We start from the raw sequence: 27660 nt of genomic DNA on the forward strand, positions 1-27660 counted from the left end.
ATTGTATCTTGATTTCACTTATTATGCATCTTGATTCTTGTTCCATTGTTCTTGATGTCAGTCTCCATTGTTCTTGATGTCAGTCTTCGCTGCACTTTAGATCATAGATGATTCATAAGTCATTAATTATAATTCATTTTGTTGCCGTAAGTTTTGAAAATTGAATCTTAATTGTGTTCAGTTGTCTTAAGTTTCAACCATTGAGTCTTGACTCTTCAATCTTCACTCGTGAGTTGTGACATGTGTAATGAATCATGATTACAATCATATGACATGGACTCAAAAGTTTTGTATGATGGGTACATGTTATTGTAGGCATTGATATATTTACATATCCACATAATACTGTATTTATATTAGTGTACAATCCGAAATGCCGTTTCCGAAATTTGGCCGAAACTCTGAAACTCCGGTTTTTTCCGTTTCTGTTTCCCCCGTTTCCGAAACTCCCCCATACTATGGTTACGGAGCACAAAGAATTCCCACTTCCCTTGGAGGTGGAAATCTTCGTGGTACGTAAGTCTAGGAGCGGCAAAGTCCATCTACTAGCACCACCGGATGGACCAAACTACGCCTTCTTCCTTCAAACCTCTCACACTGGAGACTGGACGACGACTCAGATAGAGGAGGAGGTGAAGAGCCAGGTGGCAGCAGCAAACCACATCTTCCAGTGGATGGGAGAAGGTCGACTGGCACTTTTCTCCCAGTAGTGGCCAGGTTGCATGATGGACATTAACTGGTGGGTTGGGGCCGAGGTCCCTCATCTAAGCATTATCTTTTGAGCCCCTCCTCCGCAGTGGAGAGCGCCGATGGATGTGATAGAATGCCCCCTGGCACAGGCGGCCCCTTTATACCAGTGTACAGAGTCTCGCCTCTCAGCTTGGTTAATTAATGCCCTAGTGGTTCCACCAGGCGCATCCATTATCCCCATGGTCGGGCTACCATGGGGGAATGGAGTTCACTGTCTAGGTTGGCAGCGAAGCATATACGCATGCCTCATAGTTCCTCTTCTTCGTCAACAGCTTCCACATCGAACAAATGCATGTTCACTTAGTCACAGGTCTCCCTATGATTTTACACCTTGTATCCTGGAATATGAATAGCCTCCAATATAGTGGGGTACGAGGATCTAGGAAGTTGATTATTCGGCAGGAGCTGCAGATTGCCCTTGCCAAACAAATCGACATTTTACTCCTATAGGAGCACAAGCTCACTCCTGCCCATGCCCAACGGGTAGGGAAGGTACTCCCGAGCAGTTCACACACTTACTGGGAACATGCCATTGGTGCCCACGGCAAGAGTGAAGGTGTATGCACCTCTATTGGCCGGAGTCTCAGGACCACAAGCTCACTCCTGACCAGGCCCAACGGGTAGGGAAGGTACTCCCGAGCACTTCACACACTTACTGGGACCATGCAATTGGTGCCCACGGCAAGAGTGAAGGTGTATGCATCTCTACTGGCCGGAGTCTCACCACCTATATACGGGACCATGAGACAATAGTGGCAGAGAGGGTTCTATGGATCAAATTGGATTTTGGGGACTCGCGTCTTGGAGTCCTCAATGTCTATGCCCCTACTGAGGTTAGGGCACGTAGCACATTCTGGGTGGAAATCGCAACAGGACTCCCAGAGGTGGACTCTTGGATTGCTGAAGGAAACTTCAACAACCTGGAGGCTTTAGAGGACTAGCAGGGCGGAGGCAAAAACTATTAGGGCATTGCTGGGGAGGAACAGGAGGCATGGGAGACCTTTCTGCTGGTAGTGGAAGCACGCGATGCTTGGAGAGACCCTGCCTTCTACAGGAGGGAGAGGTTGCTGAACTTCTCTTGGAGATACAAGCGGCCAGGTAGAGTCCTGCTAGAGCGGTTGGGCACGTTCTATGTGGGAGAGTGGGGATGCTCTCGTGGAGGCCAGGTTGGGCACCACATTGTCCGATCATTGCCCGGTTCTCTTGACACTTGATCCCCCAGCATCTGCCCTAGACATACGATCCTGTCGGATCCCTGACGCGATCTATAGGAGGAAGGAGGTGAAGAGACAGATTGAGCAAATATGGACCAAGGAGTGGAGGAGGAGGGACAGGATTGCCGAGGAGCTTGTGGAGGTCCTAGCAGAGATTTTTACAGGAGGCACTAGGGGATCCTACCCTCCACGCACAGATGTGTACGCGCGAGCAGCCATTGTCAGCTTAGAGGACATGTGCTCAAAGTTCTCATTCCACACTTCAATAGCCTTCTGGGCATGGAAGGGAGACATGATACGCAGGGAGTTTTCCTAGATGCACCAGTCCCGCACCTCAGGAGAGCAGATATGCAACCTTCGGGATTAGTATGAGAAGACTCGTTCTAGCCCAGATGAGGTAATGGAGATTGCCACCAACTACTACAAACGCCTTTTCAAGTAGGAGACACCTTCAGCTAGAGGAAGCAATGTAGACAACAGATCTAGGGTCACATCCCGTCCCTCGTCATAGAGGAGATGGGATGCTCCCTCCTAGCCTCCTTCATAGAGAAGAAACTAGAGGAGGCTTTCCATACACAAGACGAGCAAAAATGCCGGAGTTCGATTTACCATTTCAGATTATGTAAAATTGGGTACAAGCACATTTTCTTCACAAGTCTGGATTCAAGGTGTAGCTTTGTCCAAATGTGACCTAAGGAAGATCCATGAGCTTTAGGCCAGTATAGAAGCTTATCTTGCATCCAAACCATGACATATTGCAATTCACCCAACACCTTTGGGGCCTTACCTGTATCTAGGCTGTCTAGAGTGGAATCAACATAAAGGAGTGCAAACTCCACACCACATGGAGCGTTTGAGCAATCCATTCTATCAACAATGCATAATGCTTCACGAAGAAAAACTACATGATCCTAGCTCAGATCCAAAGAAAGAAGAGATGGATGCACAATTGGCTCATTTCTTCTTTCATGATCACATTCAGTTTAATGCAGTGACGTCAAACTATTTCAAAGTGATGTGCAAGATCATTAGTGAGTATGGTTCTTCATGTGTAGGTCCACATTGAAGACTTCGCGTGCACCACTTTGCTTGACAAGGGGAAGTGAGTTCTTCAGCGAGCAGCATTGACTGACAGAGGCTATGGGCCAAAAATGGGGCCACTTTGATTCTTAATTGTTGGAGTGATGCATGGAAGTGATCCATTTACAACATGCTTGCATGTTCCTGTAGCAAAATATATTTATATCTTCACATGATGCATCTGGGACAGGAAAGAGCCCAGATGTACTTTCAGCAGAGTGCATTACTAGCATTGAGTTGATTAGCCCAAAGCTTGTTATGGCTTTTGTTGCAAATGGTGAGGCTGCTGTTGTTTAGAGGTATCACTATCTCATTTTGATGGTGCATTGCTTGAATAACTTACTAAAAGTTAGCAGTAACTTGTTATGGATTGAGCCAATCTCTTTGGAATCAAAGATTACAAAAGATGCTTTGATAAAGGTTTTCCTTTAACCATAGAAACATGAAACAGGGAATAGGAACAGGGAACAAGGGCAGGGACGGGGACGGGAGCGGGAACACCAAACCTAGGGAACGGGGACGTGGGAACGGGAACGGCATTTTAAAAAACTTAAAATTCATGAAAAAATATTAATGTTTCACTCATAATCCATGTGGACTCTGGAGTGTTAAAACTTAAAACCAAGGTATATAATCCACAAGGACAAATCATTTCAAGTTTTAACTTTAAGATATCATGCATCATTCTAAAACTACTCATTAGAAATTGAATTGCAACTTACAAGGCTCAAGAGGTAAGCTATTCAATTAAATAATAAAATGCATAATACATATGCCATAAATGATAAAACAATGAACAATGAACTAAACTTTAAAGTCTAAGATGAAAGAGCATGCCTATGGTCCCATTGCCAAAAAACTTAAAAGATTACAAATATGAAATTGAAGTCTAATCTTTGAAAGAACATGCTCATTGCCCCAAAAAAGACTACAAATATAAAGTCTAATCTCTAGACTGAAGCAAAATGTGGCATGCCAAAATAGCCCAAAGGGCAACTGCAAGACTGCAAGACTCAAGTACAAATATAATATCGGCATGGCACAACTATCAACAGCCCAAGTATCACACTGTCACATCAATGATCATAATATCATATACAATGTACATGTGTCATGTATCATGAGACTCATGATAAGTAAACTAAATAAAAGATCATGATCATGATCTGAGGTTGCTCTAGCTACTCCTGAAGTGCCAGCCTCATCATCATGTGTACCATGAATTGATGCATCTCCCTCAACATCAACATGTGTCTCCTCTTCTTGTTGCATCTCCCACTCTGTGAATGGATCGGGCTTTGTTGTCATACTGTTACATAATATCCTCAAATTAGCACTAACGAATGCTAGATCGTTTGCCCTCTCCACACCAAGACAGTTCCTCTTCTTTGAAGCAATGTGAGCGTATGTACTCCACAATTGCTCCAAACAAGAGGAGCTAACTGACTGACTCAAAATACGGATGGCTAGTTGCTGCAACTCAGGACCATCCGAACCATAGTTCTCCCACCTCAAAGCTGCCCCAATCTTACAACGATCCTCCTGTGCATCCCCACAGCCAAAAGAACCCCAAAAGGTCCTATAACATGAAAGTTGATCTCTGATCTTTTGTCTAGTGCCATGATCAGGCACTAGACGAGACAATATAAGTCTCCATGCATCCATAATCTCAGTGTCACTCTCCTGACCCTTGCCTTGGAACTCAAGATCCACAACAAATGCAGTTGCATGCATGGGTAAGCTATAGGAGTTCCACCTCATCACAACTAAATGGCATATCTTCTCATACGCCTCATCATTTGGTGCCAACTCTTGCAACTTTTCATTCAGCCTATCCATAGCCTCATATACCTTGCCAATGCAAGGTTTCATAGCATCCATAACCCTCAATAAATGTACACTAGGTGATACCATAGCCTCTATCCACTTTACATTATCCCAAAAAGTGGAGTTATTTGCTTTCTCCAAGCATAAGATACCTGTAGGAGTATCTGCCAATGTTGATGAGCTAAACTCATCACTAAGAAAAACTACCTCAAGGCACCACTGAATTCTCTTAACCTACCTAGCATCAAGAAGTTAAAGGCAAATCTGGTATCAAAGTATTTTAAAGTGTCTTCTTCGACCGCAAAGAGAAGTGATGGCAAAGAAACTGGTGATTCAAAATAAAGCTAACCATTTGAGCTCCTTGTTCTATGATAGGTGCAATCCATGACAAGTTACCAATATCCTTTAGTAGGTTGTTCAAGCAATGAGCCATACAATATGAAACTGTGATATGCGGATAATATCCCTGGATAATAGCACCTACTACCCTATTTGCGAGCTCTCCATCTGCAACAAATCCCACAACATGCTCCGGGCCAATAAGCTCAACACCTGTAACCCACTCTGCTGCAAGTACATGTGCTGACTTTCCTGTCCCCGATGCATCATGTGAAGATATGAAATACATTTCCCCACAACAATAAGCAACCATACCATGAATGGATCGCTTGCATGTATCACTCCAACCATCAGCAATCAAGGAAACTCCATATTTAGCCCACATGCTCCTTCTAGTCACTGTTGCTTGCTCAACAAGGTGCTTTTCCTTGTTGAGCAAAGTGGTGCGTAAGGTCTCTGATGATGGAGGTACATACGATGGGCCATACTCACCAATCTTCTTGCACATCAATTTAAAATACTCTGACATGGCTGCACGAAATTGAATGTGGTCATGATAAAAAAAGCATACCACTGATGTATCCACCTCTTCCTTCTTCTTGGGGTCCCAACTAGCATCAAGTGTGCTCTGTCTACGTGCAACGTGTGGCGCTATTGATGCCATAGCCGATGCAATGCTTGTAGTAGGTGTGGAGGTAGCACTTCCTGATACTGACCCTGCTCTAGATACATCTGATGGGGATGGTGTCACAAAAGTTGCAAGGTCAACTACAACACGTTGTGGTCTAGATGCAAGATAAGCTTGTCAACCTGCTACACAGTCACGAAGCTCCCTTTGCTTGTCCAAGGTCACATTCGGACAAAAGTGTACCTCTGAATTTGGCTCATGTAGAAGATAAGTTGGATCTGATTATGCATAAATATTAAAATGAAACAAGTGGCAATTAGTATTCCCTATTCTAATATTTAAGTAACTTTGAAAAAATAAAATCGATAAAAATTCGAAATACAAATACTCGGCTCAATGGATTACCTTGTTTGCTCCACTAGTTTGCTTGTATGGGCAGAGCTTGCAAGTCCATGGTCAAGATCCTCCACCACTCAATAGGCGGTCAGCATTTACTTCTTCCCACCATGACCAATCATCGAACCTTCTTTCTTGACCACCAACCTGACGAGCGGGGGGGGAAGATGAAGCCATTTCAGGCTGAAAATTGAAGGCTCAAGAGTCAAGAGAAGGAAAAATTGAAGGCTTGAGAGAAGGGAGAAGGCTCAAGAGTCAAGACTTACTCAAGAGTCGAGAGAGAAGGGAAAAGGAGAGAAGGAAAAAGAAGAAGAGAAGAGGAGAAGAATTGAGAACTTGGAATTGGAGAAGAAGGAAGACTCAAGAGAAGAGGAGAAGAAGGAAGAGAAGAAAGAAGGTCCAAGGAAGAAGGAAGAAGAGAAGGCAGAAGTGAAGAGAAGGAAGAAGGAAGAGAAGGAAGAGAAAGAAGAGAGCCTAGAGGTTGGAGGTGGGAGGAGACAGGGGACTGGCCGCTGCGGCTGGGACTAACGCAGCGCAACAGGGAACAGGGGGCACGGCGGATTGGTCACAGGGGTAGGAACAACCGGCAGAGTCGCAGGCAACAAACGATCTCAAGCGGGAGTAGCACGCAGTCGCTGATGATCCGGGCGGGAGAAGTGGCCGGCCGAAGGTAAGTGGTGCCACGTGGCATTCCCTATCCTGTTTCAGACAGGGAACGCATTCCCTGTCTGAAACGCGACAGAGAACGTTCCACCAATTCGGAACGCGTCCCATGATGGCTTCATGCCAGGGACGGCGATTCCACGTGCCGGGGAGCCGTTCCGGCCATTTCCTGTCACTATGCCTTTAACTTCTTGGTGCAATGCTTATTGAGAGAATGTAGTGATGCCTTGAGACAGTTATTCATTTGCAGTAAGTTCACCTTGTCGGCATTGGCAAACTTACTTGTATATAATCTATGCAAGGAAAAGGTAAAAACTCGAAGTTTTGGGATGATGCAAAACACATATATACTACAATATGCTCGATTTGCATCTCTTGAGAGTTATGGATGCTATGCAGCCTTACATTGGAACGGTATATTGGGCCATGGACAGGTTGACTGAGAAGTTACGAGAGTTGGCAACTTATGATGATGCATATGAGGATTCGTCATTTAGTTGTGCACACGTGGAACTACTATAGCTCGCCCATGCTAAAGCAACTTTTGCTGTGGATCTTGAGTTCCAAAGCACTCATCAAGAGAATGACACGGAGGTGATCGGCATTTAAAGGTTGATATTGACTCATCTAGTTCCTAATCATGGAACTAGACAAAAGATTAGAGATAACCTTTTCGCCTATATGATCTTTCATTGCTCTTATGGTTTCATCAATGCACAAGGAGAATCACTACAAAGTGGGGTCAGTTTATAGTGGGAGGTCCACGGTTTTGATGGCCTTTGGTTGCAATAGTTGGCCATTTGCATTTTGAGTTAGTCAATTAGCTCCTCTTGTTCAAAGCATTACAGAGTACATATTTCAACAAAGAGGAAGCCACTTGATGTGGAAAGGGAGAAATGATTTGGTGTTTGCCGATGCAAATTTACGCATATTGTGTGGTAGTATGACTATAGAGGTTGATCCTTTCACAAGGTAGAAGATAAACAAGAAGAGTAGAATGATACTCTTAAGGGATGCATCACATGTTGACACTCTTGATCATGAGGCTAGCACTTCCAAAGCAGCCCAAGAACTTTCTAACCACGATGATGTTGAGAGTAACAAAATAGTGGACGCCTCAACAGATGATGTTTGCATAGAACTGTACACATCACTGTGAATAAGATGTAACTTATAAGATGCACCAACCTAAGCATCCATGGAAAGAAAAAGTGATGTAGCTTACCACAAGAGGCACGCTTCACAAGAGGTTGCACATTTTATCCTTAATGGTGGCTGAAGCAATCTGATGAAGGCTTGAAGATACTAGTCACCAAGCTTGAATAACGACAGCTATAAATCTGACCTCAAACCCTCTCTCCACAGCCATGATCTATTAAAGATCCAATTAATGGCAGCCTGCAATTGTCCTCCAAAAGCATAAGCGATGATCTCTAATCCCCATAGTAATAGCTTCTTCCACAGCCCCTCACCTAAAAAGGCCCCTCACAATGAGTTTCACCAACAATCCTCTACTTCGACAATTTGGGTCTATGATCCCTAAACAACATCTTGATCTGGGCTAATAAAGGATAATGTTCCAAGGTACTTTCTATAGTTGGCTCCTATATCCACATAACCAAATAAAAATCATAATAAGGCATTTCACGTTGTACAAAACTCCCACTGGAAAATGATACACCCCATGGTCGCTGCTACCACCCTCCTTGCTAAGGAAAGTCTTGTCGTGCTCTAATGTAGGAGCTTCTGGTTAATGCTCAAGAGTAAGGGTCCTAGTTGATTCTCTAATGTGATGCCAATGCACACATTACCTCCAAGATACCTCATTAATGTTCTACAAAGAACAAAGTAAATCCCTATCACCTCCAATACAACGATGAGTATTACAACCCGAAATCCACAAGTTCTATGCCAATTGAGGCTCTACACAAGCTGTATTGTAACCACAAATTCTAAAGTCATCTTCAAATCTATCTTAGCAAACAATTGTATATCATTTGCAAACTCCACATCTAAAAGCTCCTCAAACTTTGGATATGCAACCAAATTTCTTGGATACCTCTAGATCTCTCTCTCACCCATAGCATTGCTGTGAAACAAGGATGCCCACTCTCAGCTACTCTATTCGGCTTGTATGCTGAGGTAGAGGCATGGTTACCACAACATGGATTACATATGGATCACCTCCCACCACTACAGTACAGCTTGGATTGCCCTCACTTGGAGCTCAACTGAGAGGAGCTGAACCACATCATCACAAAAGATACACAGAGCCTAGACATGGGCGACATCTATTGAGGATCTAGAGACAAAGATGTCTTTCTACTGAAAGTATCTTTTGCACATATCCCCCGATGGCTTTGTTGTCTACCTAAGATACATGGATGCACACTTGTCTCATGGTGTATGATGTGCCATTCAACAGCTCGATTCATCCTCGCACCAGCTCCGAGTCGAGACAGGTATGATGCCCACTGTACTATGAGCTCTGAGGGCACTTCCATTGCCTATTCAAAGAGGAACTTGAGCCACTATCCAAGGTGATGGATGTCTCGAGCACTTTTTAATGGAGCTATGCCACCATAGAGAGCACCTCTTATAGACCCAGCAACAAAGATACAGAGCCATACACAAACCCATACTCACAAAGTTCTACAAAGCATTGACTACTCCCTCAACTATAAAGCCCTCATCAGTCCGACCAATGGCCCCACCACGGGCAAACACCCTAGACACAACCTCACAGAGGTGCAGAGCCCGTCACCCACGCCCAGCTAGTCCACACTCTCACAAGAGGCATCATCTATAGATGCAAAGGATACTACACTATCATTGGGGGACCCTACCTCGCTACTTCAATCTCTATGCTAGATAGACCCATGAGAGATATCTTGCCTCGAGCAGTTCAACATTATATAGACATCATTTTGTACTCATCAGCTATGTAGTTCACTATTTATTTTCCATTTAGTTAGTCATAGCATTAAATGATAGTTATTTTGGGACTTGGGAAATTCCTTGACTTTTCAGATGCTGATTTGGCCTTTTGTAGATGTTAATATAACTTTCTTTCTTTCTTTTTTCTTCTCAAAGAACATCTCATGAATTTAGCTTATAAACACGAAGAGTATAGGAGCAAGGGAGCAGCCATGTCTCGCTATTCTTTGTTTGTTGATTGTCTCACTTTATTACCATCAACAATAACTTCTTGTGACCTGAAGAGTAAAGACAACTACACCTTTAACCACAAGGAGCTCCCAATCAACTCTATCAAAAGTGTTCTCAAAATGAACAAGTAGCATAATAATATCCCATCTCATGAGCATCCAAGAGTTGTGCATTCCAAGAAGGTAAAACGTTGTCCAAAATGCTTTACTTCCCAACAGAAGTTTGTATGAGAGAGATGGATGATATCCAGCATGAGAATAGAGAATCAGAGAATGATTGCATTGGCAAGGATCTTACACGCAGCCCCTAGCAAAGTAATTGGTCTCATGGATCAATCTCCAATCTATCTCCACTCCCTTTGGGAATGAGGTGAATCAATCTCTCTAACAGCTCTCTAGCATGTCTCCTAATGCCATAAAGCCATGAAAGGCTGCAAGATATCCTGCACCCATAAGATCCCAATGGCACAAGCAGAAGCCAGTCCATTATCACCTAGTTACTTGCTAGAGGGCAAGGCAACTAGAGTTTGTAACCTCCTCTAAGAAAGTGGCCATTAAGTGCCTCCCCATGCTCTCAATGACCACCCTATTCATGCTCCATCAAACGCTCTCTCGTACCCTGCAGATCCATCCATATATCCTCGTTCAGCAATATAGTAACTGATCGCCACTTGTCAAACCTTCTAACAGCCCTGGGATAAGGATCCATATGCTCTCATGCGTCTCTAAGCTCCCTATCTTGAATGTTGTAGACCTGTACTATGAGAGAAATTTATGTTGCTCCATTCCATGTCTAAGTCCAAAAGGAAGCATGGATACTTATACTCTTGCTAGCTTCGTTCATTGCAGCTACCTTTGGCAGGGTGCATCAAATGGCACAAAGTATTGTTTGGTTGTTCAATTTAAAGCAACAATTCCAAGTTCCTCTAGCAGGCAAGTACAGACTATGCACTGGCAAACAGGCATCTAATAGACCATTTGCATTCAACCTCATACTGAGCAACTATAGAGCCACCACAATTAAAGGCGTTCACTAAAAAAGACAGCCCAAAAAGGTAATTTCATAAAATAGGCATTTATTTTATTCCATAGGACAAAAGCCCAAAAATACCCTCCACAAGGACAAGAATGGATGCCCATCACCTCTCTTCTCACTCTGTTATTCTGACTCTTTCACTTCTCCTCCCCGAGTGTTCCCTCTCCTCCTCTTCAGCCAGCTATTTAAGCCCTTTGGAGGAGCTGCCACCCAGCCAAAGGATATTCCATCCTATTGCCCAGAGGTGCCGCTCTACTGTCCAGGGGCTCCAGCCTGCCAACCAGCTGCGGCTGGATGCTGCTGCCCTGCCATGGAGGTCAATGCCACCTGCTAGAAGAGTCATTCCCAGCCTGTTTCTACAGCCACCTTGCAGTCCAGCCACATCATCATCATCTTCCCAGATTGCTACTGCCTGTATTTCCACCTAGCAAGCTGTGTTTTACTGCTACAAAAGACTGTCAGCTGACATCAGACCTTGTGTTTTTCTGCCCAGACTCATCACCAAATTGTGCTGACATGACTATGATTCCATTGCTGCCCACATCATTTCTTCTCCTAGCTAGAGTTTTCATCGACACCCTGCTGCTCAAAGGACCGTGTTTCTCTCCTTTTACTCCTTCCACAGATGTTGCTGCCCATCTCCACTCAATAGCTTTCGGATAGTGCAGTCACCTTGAGCCACTCAAATGTCCCCGACTCCTTGGCTCTCCTCAGCCCCAGTCCTAGAGAGACAGAGGCCTAAGGTCATGGTATCCTCCTTGTGTTTATAATTTAATGCATCATCATGCATTCATTCTCTATTTTTTCAAGTTCATTGTCTGCTTCTTGTCTCCATTGCAAAGCCTGACATTTCTTTACATGGTATGAGAGCCATTTGCTTGATGGCTTTACATTGTGAGGACTTTTTTGGAAACCTGAAGTTGGACTAAGGGAACTAAAAAAGACTTACATGCTTAGTCACAGTAAAAGACAACCAGAACAATCTTGTGCTTCAAAAGCTAGGAGGATCTAGATGGTTCCATTGCAAAGAGTTTGATTCTTAGGATAGTACTTCAAGGTCTTTCTCCATGGATAGCATGGTTTTTCCTTTAAGTCCCAGTCATTATAGTAGAACTTATGCCTATATGGTTTCAAAAGACATTGAGGTTGGGCAATTTGAAAACTATCATCATGGATGCTTTAGGACCTATTGCATCAACTCTAGACATGATCAAATGAGGTGTTTTGCATCATGAGAGGAGGAGATTGTCTTTGATGATGTTGTTGACTTCACATGACACAAAAGATAGCAAATTGAAAACCAACCTTCCTTCATGGAGACGGTGGTAGATGACCTGATTTACCACAATTTACAGCAAGCAATAAATAGACAAATCTGGAAATGTAACTTTTACCCTTAATCTTGGATAACTAACACTGGGTTGGCCCCAACAACTAGCACCCTTGTGATCTCGAATACGCTTCAAGATCTTGTAGGGCCCATAGAACCTGTGAGCAATAAATAGACAAATCTGGAAATGCAACTTTTACCCTTAATCTTGGATAACTAACACTAGGTTGGCCCCAACAACTAGCACCCTTGTGGTCTCCAATACGCTTCAAGATCTTGTAGAGCCCATAGAACCTGTGAGCAAGTTTATTGCTTGAGCCATCCTTTAAAGTAGAATATCAAGACTTGGGTACTTTCAAGAAAACTTTTTCTCCCTCCTGGAACTCCAAAGATCGCCTCTTCTCATCAACATACACCTTCATCTGATCTTGAGCTTTTCTAAGATTCATCTTACATTGTTGAAGAAGGGCTTACATTCTTTCCAATTCCTCCTTTCCATGAGGGTTAATCTTCTCATTGAAAATGACTATTGGTAAGGGTATCTTGTAGCCATACATAACCTCAAAGGGTGAAACTCCAATGCTAGCATGAGTGGAGTTATTATAGGCAAACTCAGCCAAATGTAGCCATGAATCCCATGCATGCTATACATTATAACAGAAATGGCAAAGGTAAGTCTCCAACCACCTATTAACCCTTTCTGTCTGACTATCAATCTGCGGATGATAGGCTGTTGTATTTCTAGAAGGTTGAAGTACACTAAGACACGAGCTGATCTCCTTCAATCTCCAATACAATTGCTGTCGAGAATGACCGGCACTTGATAAAATCAATTTGCCCCATGATTGTACCACAGCCCAGGCACAATTGGGTCTTCAATTTCTCACATGTAGACCACAATAAATTGAGAATGGGCCACCTCTCAAATCAGCTGAATTTCTAACCTTTAGCTACAACAGCGAGTAGAAGGCCTTCAATAACTGGGCAAGGATCTCGAGGTGGCTATGGAAACCTTGATTTCCGCTGTAAATTAGGGGTTCAGCAGCAATTTCTTCAACTGCTCTTCACCCAAAACTGAAAAAGGCTGAGAGCTGCTAGGGAAATGATTGGAGATAGAGAGAGAAAGTTGTTGAGAGAGAAATTTCAAGTTTCTGTTGCCAGAAAGTGCCTAAACCAACTGCTGCCCTGATCGATGACAGCAAAAATGTTGTCACCTACTGATCTGGGAACCCTTGATGGCTGTCACCTGCCCCAGAATAAGGTCACCTGCTTCTAGCCACACCCTCGGAGCTGTTGCCTGCTATGTGGACCTCTATAGCCAGCTGGAAATGCAATGGAATTGCTGGTGCCTACTGTGGTGACTCTCTCTCTCTCTCTCTCTCTCTCTCTCTCTTTTCGTAAGAGGTAATTGTATTAATTATGAAAAAAAGTACAAGTTTACTTGATTACAAGTTTACACTCTCTTTTTTTTTTTTCCGTAAAAGGTAATTGTATTAATTACGAAAAAAATACAAGATTACTTGATTACAAGATACATGACGACAATCTAAGCCATCATGTGAAGAGGTTCTAAGTACTACAAGTTACAATGTCATGGCAAAGACGCGGAGGAAATTGCCATATGCTAGGGACGTAAGTCCTCCCTAGAGAGCAAATCAGAATGGTGGAGAAGAGCTAACTGCCAATACAAGAGGCCCTTAAGCCTCGCAATATGCCGCTGAACATTATAGGCGGAGTCAAAAAGAAAAGCATTCCGAATGGTCCAGTTATGCCAACAGCCCCAATATCGAAGAAAGTGATACATGAGCTTCATATGTGGCTGTGCCGGAGTGGGGTATTTGGGCTGGCCAAAAACCCAATCAAAGGGGCGCAGGGTGAAACCAACCACCCCTTGCCAAACAACCGACAAAAATAACCAGACTTTCTTAGCGATGGGACAAGAAATGAATCGATGGCGGGCGGATTCCGCAATAGTGGTGCAAAAGAAATAGGTGCCATTGGAGATTCGTCGCTTGGAAAGAGCTGAAGCAAGCGGAAGACCACCAATCATCACTCTCCAAAGAAAGACTTTATATTTAAAGGGTGTCTTGTTCAACCAGCCCTCCATCACAGTTGCCCTCCACCATGACCGGGATTTACGCAATCCCCATAAAGCATTTGCTTTAGTAACTAGCCATTGATGATCTTTAATCAGAAGATGATAGACTTGGTTAGCAGAAGCTTTGCTTAAATTCAGCCGGCCTTGTAGGTCCCAATCCTGCCAGGGATGATCCGAAGCAAGGGCAGGAAAGGATTGTCGGCTCTAGAGCACCCTCAAAAGCTATTCCCATAAAGGCCTATATCCACGAGGGATCCTGAAAAGCCTCCTAGCTGTACGAAACGATATAAGCACATTGCGACTGGCAAGGGTGGCATCCGCAACCAAAGACAAGCCCAAACGTGCCATCCGGTTGAATTGTGGTCTAAGCTCATGTTTACCTTCCTACGAAAGTAAACGCGATACTGCCAGTAATTCCAATTGAAAGGAGTTAGTAGCTAAGCGATCCTCCGTTGGATGCCACTGAGCCTTCTAGAGGATGTGTTTCCAGGAACATACCAAATGAGTAAGCAGCGATGAAGAAGAACTGAAGAACCGCGAATCAGCATTAAGAACATGCCACCAAGAACTCCGGATTTGGGTATTGCCATGCAAAAGCCCATGGCCCTCAAGGAAATAACGGGCTATATCGACCCACGGATGATGATCCGAGTACATGGCGCGGAAAAGAGACCAACGGAGTGCCTGCATGTGAGTTTGGGCATCTAAAATAGCTCCGCCACCCATGCGTTTGGGGGTGCACGCATGCGACCACGAGATCCAGGAAATACCTGCATGCAATGAGTCCTTCTTCCATAGCATGAAGCGAATAGACTGAGTAAGAGCATTCAGAGTCGTAGTAGTCCAGGGCAACAATGGCAAAAAAAAAGTGAGCATTGGCAACATAATTGTCTGGGCTACTTTGAGGCGAACATGGAAGGGCCAGGCCTGAGACTTCCAATACATAAACTTAGCCACCATTTTCTGAGAAATCCACTGCAGAAGCTGCTTTGGGGGAACATCAACACCCAAAGGGTATCCAAGATGCCTGACAATGGAGCCACGAGGAACAACCAGACCCTGCCAGTCCAAGGACTGCAAATCCGACTCCGTGCAGCTTAGAATGGCTGATTTGAGCGCATTGATACGAAGGCCGGACGCCTGACCAAAGAGACCCCAAACATCCAATGCTTTTCGAAGGTTATCCTTGTCCGCACGCAAAATCATAAAGGTATCATCCGCCAGGGATTGGCTAATGAAGTGTTGTCCTGTAGGAAGCGACAGTCCGGCCAACTGAGAATAGGCTGCCATATGAGATAACATGGAAAGAACTGGATGTGTCACAAGGGCAAAGAATAGAGGGCTCAAAGGGCACCCCTGTCTGACAGAACGGGCAAGGACAAATGGCTCAGTAACACCTCCGTTCAGCATGACTCACGAAGACGCCGCAGCGCTAATGGTGTAGATTAGACGAGACATCCGAGCACCAAAGCCCATAGCAGACATAAGTTCAGCAACGAAAGACCAGTCCAGATAGTCAATAGCCTTTTCCAGGTCCATTTGAATCAGTACTACCTCCTGATTAGAATGCCTTGCATAATCAATTGCCAGTTGAGCATTCAATACATTGTGCAGAATATTTCGGCCCTTAATGAAACCATACTGGAGAGGGTGCACAAGGGCAGGGAGATGCTTATGGAGCCGATTCGCCATTACTTTGGAAAAGATTTTGTACATTGAACCCATCAAAGAAATTGGACGCCACTGTGTCAACTTAGATGGCGAAGGAACTTTTGGAAGCAGTTTAATAAGTCCTTCTTTCCATGAGGAAGGCATGATCCCCGTTTCCCACACTTGCTGAAACAAAGCCTGCAATGGTTTCGCCAGTTGGGTAGCAAAAGCTTCAAAGAACTCATTGGTGAGACCATCCCAACCCGGACTTTTATCCTTGGGCAAGTGTAACAAGACGTCCATAAACTCTGCCTCACAAATATCTGACTCCATAGTAGCTTGCATGTCCTGCGGAAGCTGATTGCGGACCAGGTCATAAAAAACCGAACGGGCCTGAGTAATTTGGGCTGAAGGTGGAGAAGTGGAACCGAGAAGGTCGCGGAAATAATTCCTACACATATGCACAATAGTCTGTGGATCCAGGATAAGGTGGCCTTCTGCATCCTCGAGTCTGGTCATATTCTCTCGAGCAAGAGAGGCGTGGAGAGCTCGAAAGAACTTATGGGTCTGACATGCACTATCTTGCAAAGTCTCTGTCAGATGTTGCAATTTGGCCTGCTGATATAATTTCAACTGGAATTCTTTAATAAGATCAGCCACCCGCATGGCCAGTGCGAGCAGAAATGCATCATCCGGAGTGTCCACCAGCAGAGAACGAACCAAAACCAGCAGGTCCTCTGCTGCCTGTCGACGCCGCCGACAAAGAGAGGCATGATAGATTCCATACTGCCGAGCAACCCGCTGCACATTAGAGAGCAATCTTTCAAATGACGCAGTGCCCTGAGAGGAAAAGTCCAAGAAGAATCTGTCAATCAATTGTTGCATATAGCCTTGAAAGATTGCATGCTTCAAGTAAGACGAGTTGAAACGCAAAGGGAGTCTCTCCAGAAATTGCTTGAAAGGTGCAATGGGTTGTGCAAGCAACTCGAGCTGCAAAGGGAAATGGTCCGACAAGGCATATTGCTGCAACACTTTTATTTCGAGCATCTCAGGAAGAAAATCATCATTCTGCATTATATATATATGGTCCTACCACGACCATGTTGTTGCATATTGGGCAGAATGGAAAGTAAACCCTGTAGAAGACGGGTGTAGCCAGGACCAGAGATCTTGCTTAAGAACAGCAAGAGCCAACTCATGCCACATACGACTTTCCGGCGCATCCATTACCGAATGCTCCGATGTGGACTGGGAAGAATCAACACACATATTGAAATCCCCCATGAAGAAGCCCCGTCTGCCAAGTGACAAGGAGGTCTGCAAAGTTTGCCAAAGCTCCCGGCGAGATAACGAATCATTCGGAGCATAGAGGCCAAGTAACCATAAGATTTCCCCTTCGAATAAAATTTCAATCACCAAAAAGCGGCCATGAACATCATTTTTAATAAGAACAGGCTGATATTTGTCATGTACAATCATGAGCACACCCGAATAATGCATGGCCTGTGTTCCTGCATAGAACAAACGAAAGCCATGGCAATCCACAACTTTTCCGGCTTCACCGTGACTCTTGTGCTCAACAGCGCACAGGACATCCCACTGATTCTCATACAATGCAGTCCACATGGCATGTTGCTTGTGTCGAGAATAAATTCCTCCCACATTCCACGTGGCTATTTTCATGTGTATTCAAAACAAAATCAGGTACGAGGCACAGCTTGCCTCGATTTGACTTTGTCGGCGAGAATGTCCAGGACTCCCTCGTCCAAGAAATCCGCCAACACTGCAAAAGAGTTTTGAGGACCAGATTTGGAAGTAGACGGCATATCTGCTGGCTTGGGGTTGAAACGGGGATAACGACGGTCCCACGGGGTAATGACGTTGCCTCTGGTATCAAAAGCCAGCTTAGCAAGTGGACCCTTTGGACGATCCGAATACATTTTCCTGGCGGGCTGAGGACGGGGGGCAGAGGAAACCATAGCAGGAGCAGAGCGCTCGAAAGACAACATTTCCTTCCTGCGCATATATGTACGCATGGAATCTTGTGAGGTAGTAGGCACAGTATTCTCCATGCCAGCAACAACCCTGTTGCCTTTTTTTGCACGTACTTCAACCCAATCAGTGACATGGGAATCCAGACCCGAAACCTGTTGTTTACCTTTGGCCAGAACTTGGGGCGGGTGGATAGTATCCAGCGACGGAGCATCACACACCATATCTTCCATGGGCGGCGCAACATGGCCAACATCTGAATTGTGTTGCTGCTCCGGGCATTCGGCCATAAAATGCCCCAACTGTCCACAGGAAAAGCAACGTCCTGCAAAATTGCCCCATTTCAAACGAAAGTGTAACGGATGCATGCCGGAGCAATTGAGGCGTAACCAGGCAGGCCTTTTCCTTGCAATGTCCCATAACATACACAAGCGGTTGCGATTCACAGCCCTGAGACTGGGAGGGACCAGAACCGTGCCCACAACGGCCATAGCATCCTTCAATAGTGGCCAATAAACAGCCGGACAATTTTCCACTTCTACCCACACAGGGCATTCACGTTGCAGCAGACGCTGAAAATTTGCCATCGGGCGCCATGGAACCACATGAACCAACCGGCGATCAAAAAACAAAGGCAGTTTAGACAGGAGAGCAGCACGGTGCGTCTCAGATTTCAACAGGACCTCAAAAAAACCTCGAGACCCAACAAAAATCTCTTCAACACATTCCCCTTGTAGCAGACTCTGCAGCCATTGGCAAATACGGGAAAGCAGCGGGATTCGACCAGTGAAGAAGAGTATCACAGCGCGATCATAAAACACCGAAAAGGAGCGTAGGACAGTTTTTGGGTCCACGGTGGCTTCCAGAACATCGTCAGGTGCAGAGTCAGAAAAGACTTCTTGATTATGTTGAACATAATCGCCAAGCAAAGTGTTGGCAAATTCCAGCAAATGCTCCCAGTCAACATCCTGAGAGTCCACAGAATCCGAAGCAACCTGCCCATAGGAACGATCCTGATGAACACCTATCTCTTCCGAGGTATGCTTGGTACGTTTACCCGCAGGCTAGATGTCAGGACCCGGGGGCATCTCTTCGGTGCACGGAACCATATCCTCAGGTTCCTCAGCATCAGAATCCGGGCCAAGTGCTGCCACTGTTTGGTCTATGAAATCCAAATCCAAACCAGCCATCGTGTAGCACGATCTGATCTCAAAGGAGGACTGACGCACAGTGCAGATCGCTGTCGGCTGAGTTAGAAATCTGCACCCCTGTAAGCTGGTTTCTCACACGGCGGAGGACGATCCTCTACTGTATCACAGAATTCTTTCTGTTATGCCAGAAACCTAGAAGCGGTGAATTCTGCAGTGCAGCCGCCTGAGTGGTGGGGCAGAGGGTGCGCAGGACCAGTCTCTCTCTCTCTCTCTCTCTCTCTCTCTCTCTCTCTCTCTCTCTCTCTAGGCAATGAGCACTCTGGCCTGTGCAGAGACGCAGACACGCCCTGCCAAATTACACCTCTCTCTCACTTCTCGGCACAGCAGCGTGCAAGTGTGGCACCAGGGGCAGCAGGTGCAGAATACCTGGCCATAACATGACGCTTTCTGTCGTTGTAAAAAATAGGCGAGATTAGGGTTCGCAGCGCCTGTGCAGATCAGGAGGAGCACAAGTTTACACACTCTCTCTCTCTCTCTCTCTCTCTCTCTCTCTCTCTCTACAATCTGGCAACTTCTTTTGCCACTTGACAACCTTCTAATTGCATTTTTCAGCATTAATTAGTTTTGAAAATTAATTTAAGTATTCCTTTTTCCTTGCCCAAGAATTGGCTAGTGTCCATTCACAATTAATGTGCTAACCCCCATGAGATATTTAATTGTCCCAATATTAATTGGCCTTGGAGTAGCATTAATTTATTACTTATTGCCTTGTCACCAAATGTCACCATTGGATATTTTAATGGCCCAATTGATGGCCTAGGCCCAAGCTAACACTAGGGACCCACAAGCACCTATCTAGCATCACAAGCACCTATCTAGTATAACTTTAGACAACTTTTGCCAATGTCACCCATACCCATGGCTCACTTGGGGTACTTAGCCTGTCCACATGACTTAATTGGCTCGAACTTCACATGTGCACAACTTAATAATGCCAAGCTAAAGCAAGGGGTGCTTTTAATGCTAATGTTGGCACATGCTTTTATGCCACCACCCTAAAGATTTCCGAGGTGAGGCTACCGCCATATTTTCGTGAGAATATGCATAGTTGCATTCGTACTACGTACGGACTAGTTCGTTCCGTACGGTTCGTACCGTACCATACCGCACCAATTCGTACCAAAAAACAGGCTATTTTTGGCCTATGAAGACTAGACCACACAATATCTTTTAACTCCTAAGCCTTATGTTTATTATCATAATTTCAAGCGCACACACACACACAAAAAAAATGAACCTACACTTTGCTTTGTTGTATGATGTATTACATATACACTCCCATCTATCTTCTAGTAGGGCATTGTACATGTTGTGCATGAGGTTTTACCTTTTTACCCTCATGTATTCATCCTATTAACTCAAGTGGCATTGCTATTTTAGCTTTAAACATATGTTCTATTATCTATGATCCAAAATAACCAAGTTTTTGTTTTTCTTTCCCATACTAATATCTTATCGTACCTTATAAAATCACAAGGTACCAATTAGTACCGTATTTTATCATACTATACCATATCATACCTTTCATACCTGACAACCCTGAGGATATGATATGTGTGCCAATAAGGACAATGCTTCTGTTGTCAAGTTGGTGCCGAAAACACAATGCTTTGTACACTGAAGTATTGTGAAAGGTGGAGAGCCATAGTTGGCTTTTTTGCAACAAAAGAGCCAAAAAATATCCTCTGCCTTGGCATTATGAATAAGGACAATGATAATGATGGAGTTTTGCAAGGAAGGATACCAACAAAGTAGCATTTTTTTGTGCTAGGGTGGCAAAATCCTAAGTGCTTTTTGGAGGCAACAAAAAAGCCAAGCCTTGGAGGCTTTATAAGGAGGTGAGGCTGCATGTGGGAACACATACACAAGCAGAGAGGTGAGGTGGATGTGCTATGTGGAGCAGAAGGTGACGACTTGAAGGCTGAGGCATTGCTACGAGAGATGCAAGTATATGGATGTCCATTGACTCACGGAGCCGCGTTGACAAAAAGATCAAGAAGATAATGAGTATGTAGTGGATTGAAAAGTAGATGATATTGTTAGCGTGTTTAAACATCCTACTTGTGAGTTGGTGGTGAGTTGGTGTTGGAATACTACATAGTGACAGGAAACGGCCGGAACAGCCCCCCGGCACGCAGAATCGCCGTCCCCGGCATGTTTCCGGCTCGGACCGCGTTTCCCAAAAACGGAACGTTCCCTGTCACGTTTCAGACAGGGAACGCAGCAGGGAACGCGTTCCCTGCTGCGTTCCCTGTCTGAAACGTGACAGGGAACGCCACGTGGCAAGTGCCTGCGCCTAGTTTTTGCCCGCGCCCGCGCTGTTCCGTCTGCTCCCGCCTGCATTCCGTCTGCTCCCGCCTGCGTCCCGCCTGCTCCTGCCTGCACCCGCCTGGCCCATTTCTCCTGCAGCCTGCTCCCGCCTCAGCTTGGCCCAGTTCTCCTGCCCTAGGCCCAGCCACCTTCTTCCTTCTCTTCCCTCTCTTCCTTCTTCTTCTTTCTCTTCTTTCTCCTCCCACCTCCAACCTCTTCCTTCTCTTCCTTCTTTTTCTTTCTCTTCTTATTCTTTCTTCTCTTCCTTCTCTTCTTCCTTCTACCTTCTCTTCTTCCTTCTAACTTCTCTTCACTTCTCCCTTCTCTTCTTCCTTCTTCCATGAACCTTCTTCTTCTTCTCCCTTCTCTCCCTTTCCCTTCTCTCTCGACTCTTGAGTGAGTCTTGACTCTTGAGCCTTCTCCCTTATCTCGAGCCTTCAATAATCCATTTTCAGCCTTCAAATTTTCCTTCTCTCGACTCTTTAACCTAAGGCCTTCAATTTTCAGCCTGAAATCATAAATGGCTTCATCTTCCCGCCCCGCTCGTCGGGTTGGTGGTCGAGGAAGAAGGTCTGATGATTGGTCATGGTGGGAAGAAGTAAATGCTGACCGCCCTTTGAGTGGTGGAGGATCTCGACCATGGACTTGCAAGCTTTGCCCATACAAGCGAACTAGTGGAGCAAACAAGGTAATCCATTGAGCCGAGCATTTGTATTTCAAATTTTTATTGATTTTAATTTTTCAAAGTTACTTAAATATTAGAATATGGACTACCAATTGCCACTTGTTCCATTTTAAATTTTAATATTTATGCATAATCAGGTCCGAGCTCATCTCCTACATGAGCCAAATTCAGAGGTGCAGTTTTGTCCAAATGTGACCTTGGAGAAGCAAAGGGAGCTTCGTGACCGTGTAGCAGGTCAACAAGCTTATCTTGCATCTAGACCACGACGTGTTGCAGTTGACCCTGCAACTTTTGTGACACCATCCCCATCAGATGCATCTAGAGCAGGGTCAGTATCAGGAAGTGCTACCTCCACACCTACTACAGGCATTGCATCGGCCATGGCATCAACAACGCCACATGTTGCACGTAGACAAAGCACACTTGATGCTAGTTGGGATCCCAAGAAGAAGGAAGAGGTGGATACATCAGTGGCACGCTTTTTTTATCATGACCACATTCAGTTTCGTGCAGCCAGGTCAGAGTATTTTAAATTGATGTGCAAGAAGATTGGTGAGTATGGCCCTTCGTATGTACCTCCATCATCAGAGACCTTACGCACCACTTTGCTCGACAAGGAAAAGCGCCTTGTTGAGCAAGCAGCAGTGACTAGAAAGAGCATGTGGGCTAAAAATGGAGTTTCCTTGATTGCTGATGGTTGGAGTGATACACGCAAGCGATCCATTCATGGTATGGTTGCTTATTCTCGTGGGGAAATGTATTTTATATCTTCACATGATGCATCGGGGACAGGAAAGTCAGCAGATGTACTTGCAGCAGAGTGGGTTACAGGTGTTGAGCTTATTGGCCCAGAGCATGTTGTGGGATTTGTTGCAGATGGAGAGCCTGCAAATAGGGCAGCAGGTGCTATTATTCAGGGATATTATCCACATATCACAGTTTCATATTGTATGGCTCATTGCTTGAACAACCTACTAAAGGATATTGGTAACCTGTCATGGATTGCACCTGTCATAGAGCAAGGAGCTCAAATGGTTAGCTTTGTTTTGAACCACCAATTTCTTCGCCATCACTTTTCTTTGCGGTCGAAGAAGACACTTTTAAAATACTCTGATACCAGATTTGCCTTTAACTTCTTGATGCTAGGCAGGTTAAGAGAATGCAGTGGTGCCTTGAGGCAGTTATTTCTTAGTGATGAGTTTACCTCATCAACATTGGCAGATACTCCTACAGGTATCTTATGCTTGGAGAAAGCAAATAACTCCACTTTTTGGGATGATGTAAAGCTGATAGATGCTATGGTATCACCCATTGTACATTTATTGAGGGTTATGGATGCTATGCAACCTTGCATTGGCAAGGTATATGAGGCTATGGACAGGTTGAATGAAAAGTTGCAGGAGTTGGCACCAAATGATGAGGCGTATGAGGAAATACACCATTTAGTTGTGACGAGGTGGAACTCCTATAGCTCACCCATGCATGCAGCTGCATTTGTTGTGGATCCTGAGTTCCAAGGCAAGGGTCAAGAGAATGACAGTGAGGTTATGGATGCATGGAGACTTATATTGTCTCGTCTAGTGCCTGATCATGGCACTAGACGAAAGATCAGAGATCAGCTTTCATGTTATAGGACCTTTCGGGGTTCTTTTGGTTGTGGGGATGCACAGGAGGATCGCTGTAAGATTGGGGCAGCTTTGTGGTGGGAGGACTATGGTTCGGATGGTCCTGAGTTGCAGCAACTAGCCATCCGTATTTTGAGTCAGTCAGTTAGCTCCTCTTGTTTGGAGCAATTGTGGAGTACCTACGCTCACATTGCTTCAAAGAAGAGGAACCGTCTTGGTGTGGAGAGGGCAAACGATCTAGTATTCGTTAGTGCTAATTTGAGGATGTTATGTAACAGTATGACAACAAAGCCTGATCCATTCACAGAGTGGGAGATGCAGCAAGAAGAGGAGACACATGCTGATGTTGAGGGAGATGCAGCAATTCATGGTACACATGATGATGAGGCTGGCACTTCAGGAGTGGCTAGAGCAGCCTCAGAGCCCCATCATGATCTTTGATTTAGCTTACTTATCACGAGTCTCATGATACATGACACATTTACATTATATATGATATTATGATCATTGATGACACTGTGACACTTGGGTTGTTGACAGTTGTGCCATGTCGATATTATACTTGTACTTGAGTCTTGCAGTCTTGCAGTTGCCCTTTGGGCTATTTTGGCATGCGGCATGCCGCATTTTGCTTTAGTCTAGAGATTAGACTTTATATTTGCAGTCTTTTTTGGGGCAATGAGCATGTTCTTTCAAAGATTAGACTTCAATTTCATATTTGTAATCTTTTAAGTTTTTTGGCAATGGTACCATAGGCATGTTCTTTTAGCTTAAGACTTTTAAGTTTAGTTCATTGTTCATTGTTTTATCATTTATGATTTTTGGCATATGTATTATGGATTTTATTATTTATAATTGAATAGCTTACCTCTTGAGCCTTGTAAGTTGCAATTCAATTTCTAATGAGTAGTTTTAGAATAATGCATGATATCTTAAAGTTAAAACTTAAAACTTAAAATGATTTGTCCTTGTGGATTATATACCTTGGTTTTAAGTTTTAACACTCCAGACTCCCAGAGTCCACATGGATTATCAGTGAAATATTAAATTTTTTTCATGAATTTTGATTTTTTAAATGCCGTTCCCGTTCCCACGTCCCCGTTCCCTAGGTTTGGCGTTCCCATCTCCGTCCCCGTTCCCGTTCCCCGTTTCATGTTTCTATGGAATACTAAGAGGTAACCATGTGTGGGGTTTCTTAACTCTTTGGAGTCTGTTCCTTGGTAGTTTGTGAGTTTCTAGAGGACTGTAAGAAAGTGTAGTCAATGGTTGACTCCTCATGTGATTTTAGCTAAAGCTTACTCGTGTGAGGTGGTATGTTGATGCTACTTATTTGCGAACCTTGGGTTGACATTTGTTTCTTTGTGGATGAGCATTTTGAGTATGGAGCCATCATGTCTCCCGAAGAGAGTGTCTTTGTATTTACTATATCCGATCTTCTGTCTATCCCTCACAAATATCCTCATGGTGTCATGGAAGCGAAGTTCATCAAATAATAGATTATAGCTTGTATAGTAGAGATGCCTATACATAGCATGCCTACATATATTGGTCATAAAATTTGTCTCGTTCTCAATGAGTCTACAAGCTACAAGTGTTGTGCTTGTATTTGTATGGTTTGAAAAGTACCATTATTGTCTTTATCATTGTTGTTGAGACGTATGTTCTACTTGGATAGCTTGTTGGTTTTTCTCTTGTGCTACTATCACAATGTAGCATAAAAGCAGGAGTGCTCTTCAGCTAAAGCTCTTCATTGGTACTATGGCTTCCTCCTCCCAAGTTGCAATACTGACCAATGGGTTTTGCGACAAGACACCTCACTCCATCTCAACCTATCATCGTTGACCATTCCTCGCTACCCCACTGGATTATGAAGTATATATGCCTCCCAAAGACACCCTTTGTACCAACTCAACCATCTAGGCCACACGATTTGTTCTACATTGGCTATCAAAGTAATATGCTCAAGGCAATAAGATGTGTATGACGTTCACTAAGTCCTTCCCAGCACATTGAGCCCCTCGTGGAGATAAACACGAGTTGTTGCAGATGTTCTCTCAATGATTTTCTCTACTCAAGGCCATAAGAAACCTATGATGCATACTAAGTCCTTTCAAGCAAACTGAGGCATTGATAAAAGCAACAAGATTGCCCAAGGAGACTGCTGTTGAAGCTCCGCAAATATGGCAACGTGATAGGTAGGTTCTCAGCAAGGATGCGCAATGGAAACCTTTGGTCATGCCAGTGCATTTTGCGAATGTCCCCCCAGTCAAACACTTTGGGCATCATCCTCTCTGAGGAACAACTCTTAGCCATTCGTGCCACAGAGCTGGAGTTGAAAGAAAAAGCGATCTTTGGTCAGGTTGTTGGACACTCCCCATCAAGGGCCCAACTACTGGACTGGCTCCACTCCACACTGCGCATTGGCATAGCGCAAATCGCGGAGGCAGTCCTCATGGGCCAAGGGATCTTTATGGTTCGACTTACCTCTACGGACGTAGCTCGTGAGTTAGTGGAGAGCTCACCTTATGCCTCCACAAAGGGGGTCATTTACATGGTTCCTTGATATAGCGGCTTCACACTGGAGACATTTGCGCTCAATAACAAATTTCTCAGACATCCGGTCACCTTACTTTTCCCCGGACTGGCAGTAGAGTACTGCAAGTACCGCCAATTAGTGGAGGACTTTGGACGGCTCTTCGGCACAATTCTTCATGCCTCCTTCACGGATGCAGTGAGGGCTGCAAGAGTCCCAAAGGTACGAGTGGCCCTGAAAGACACAAAGAATATACCAAAGTTCCTAGAGATTGAGGCAAGAGGTCACTCCTTTAGGCAACATGTCATTGTGTTTGGGCAGCCAGGGTAGTGCCTGTGCTGCCACAACTTTGGGAATCAAGCAGCAGATTGCATGCGTTTCGGAGCCAAGGTGGATCTGCCGATAGGCCTACAAGTGGACGTTGATAGCTTCACACGGGTGACAGAGAGGGTGATGGCAGGGGGGGCCACAACTAGCTTCTCAGACACAACCTCGGCAGCAAGAAGCAAGAGGGCGAGCGACGCCCCCCCGCCAAAGCACTCCGTAGCCCCCCCTGCCCGCCCCACCCGGCAAGACTGCAGTCCCCCACATCCACCACCCATGTGACAGACTACCTCACTTGAGATCCTGCAGCCCCCACAGCCACCCATTCCCCCCCCCCCCCCCCCTCCCATGGATCCCCCACTGACCTTGGCCCCTCCCCCCCTTCCAAAGCCACTAGCCCCCCACCCACACCTGCCATGTACCTCCAAGCACCCCACCATCCCTCGATCTTCTTCTCCCCCACCATCTCCCCTGCCGAGCACCCCCTTGATCCGCACCCGGTACAGGTGATCCCCCCCAGACCCACCCCCCCTTTTCCCACAGGAGGTGATGAGTCACACACGCCTACATCCTCCTTGCACCAGCAGTCTTTCCCTCCCCACACAACCACTAGCTCATGTACCCCTGCCGCCCGTCACACTTTCCCAAGACAAACGCAATTGTTACCACAGAAGTTCTTCCGCAGTGGCCCGCGGTCTTACTTGAGATTTGAGGAGAACAGAGAGTTCCCACTACCTCTAGAGGTGGGGATCTTCGTGGTTCGTAAGTCAAGGAGGGGGAAGGTCCATCTACTGGCACCACC

The 27660-nt window shown here is 45.0% G+C and overlaps 2 protein-coding genes across 2 annotated transcripts in view; one reads left to right on the top strand and one right to left on the bottom strand.

The window, feature by feature from the left end:
• Nucleotides 1-27660, bottom strand: part of LOC148018430 (glucose-inhibited division family A protein) — a 172313-nt gene that overhangs the window by 94560 nt on the left and 50093 nt on the right. The window lies entirely within an intron of this gene.
• LOC148018431 (uncharacterized) lies at nt 21817-24747 on the top strand. Its single transcript, XM_087662078.1, has one exon. The coding sequence runs from the start codon at nt 22502-22504 to the stop codon at nt 24440-24442; it is 1941 nt and encodes a 646-aa protein (XP_087518204.1). The 5' UTR covers nt 21817-22501; the 3' UTR covers nt 24443-24747.

Source organism: Lygodium microphyllum, chromosome 21 (assembly GCF_053477565.2).
Source record: "Lygodium microphyllum isolate KBCC chromosome 21, Lygodium_microphyllum_v1.1.10, whole genome shotgun sequence".
NCBI classification, from domain to species: domain Eukaryota; kingdom Viridiplantae; phylum Streptophyta; class Polypodiopsida; order Schizaeales; family Lygodiaceae; genus Lygodium; species Lygodium microphyllum.

Bases quoted from the DNA above. Each gene is read 5' to 3' on its own strand.
- LOC148018431 (XM_087662078.1), top strand. From the start codon at position 22,502: ATGCATAATCAGGTCCGAGCTCATCTCCTACATGAGCCAAATTCAGAG.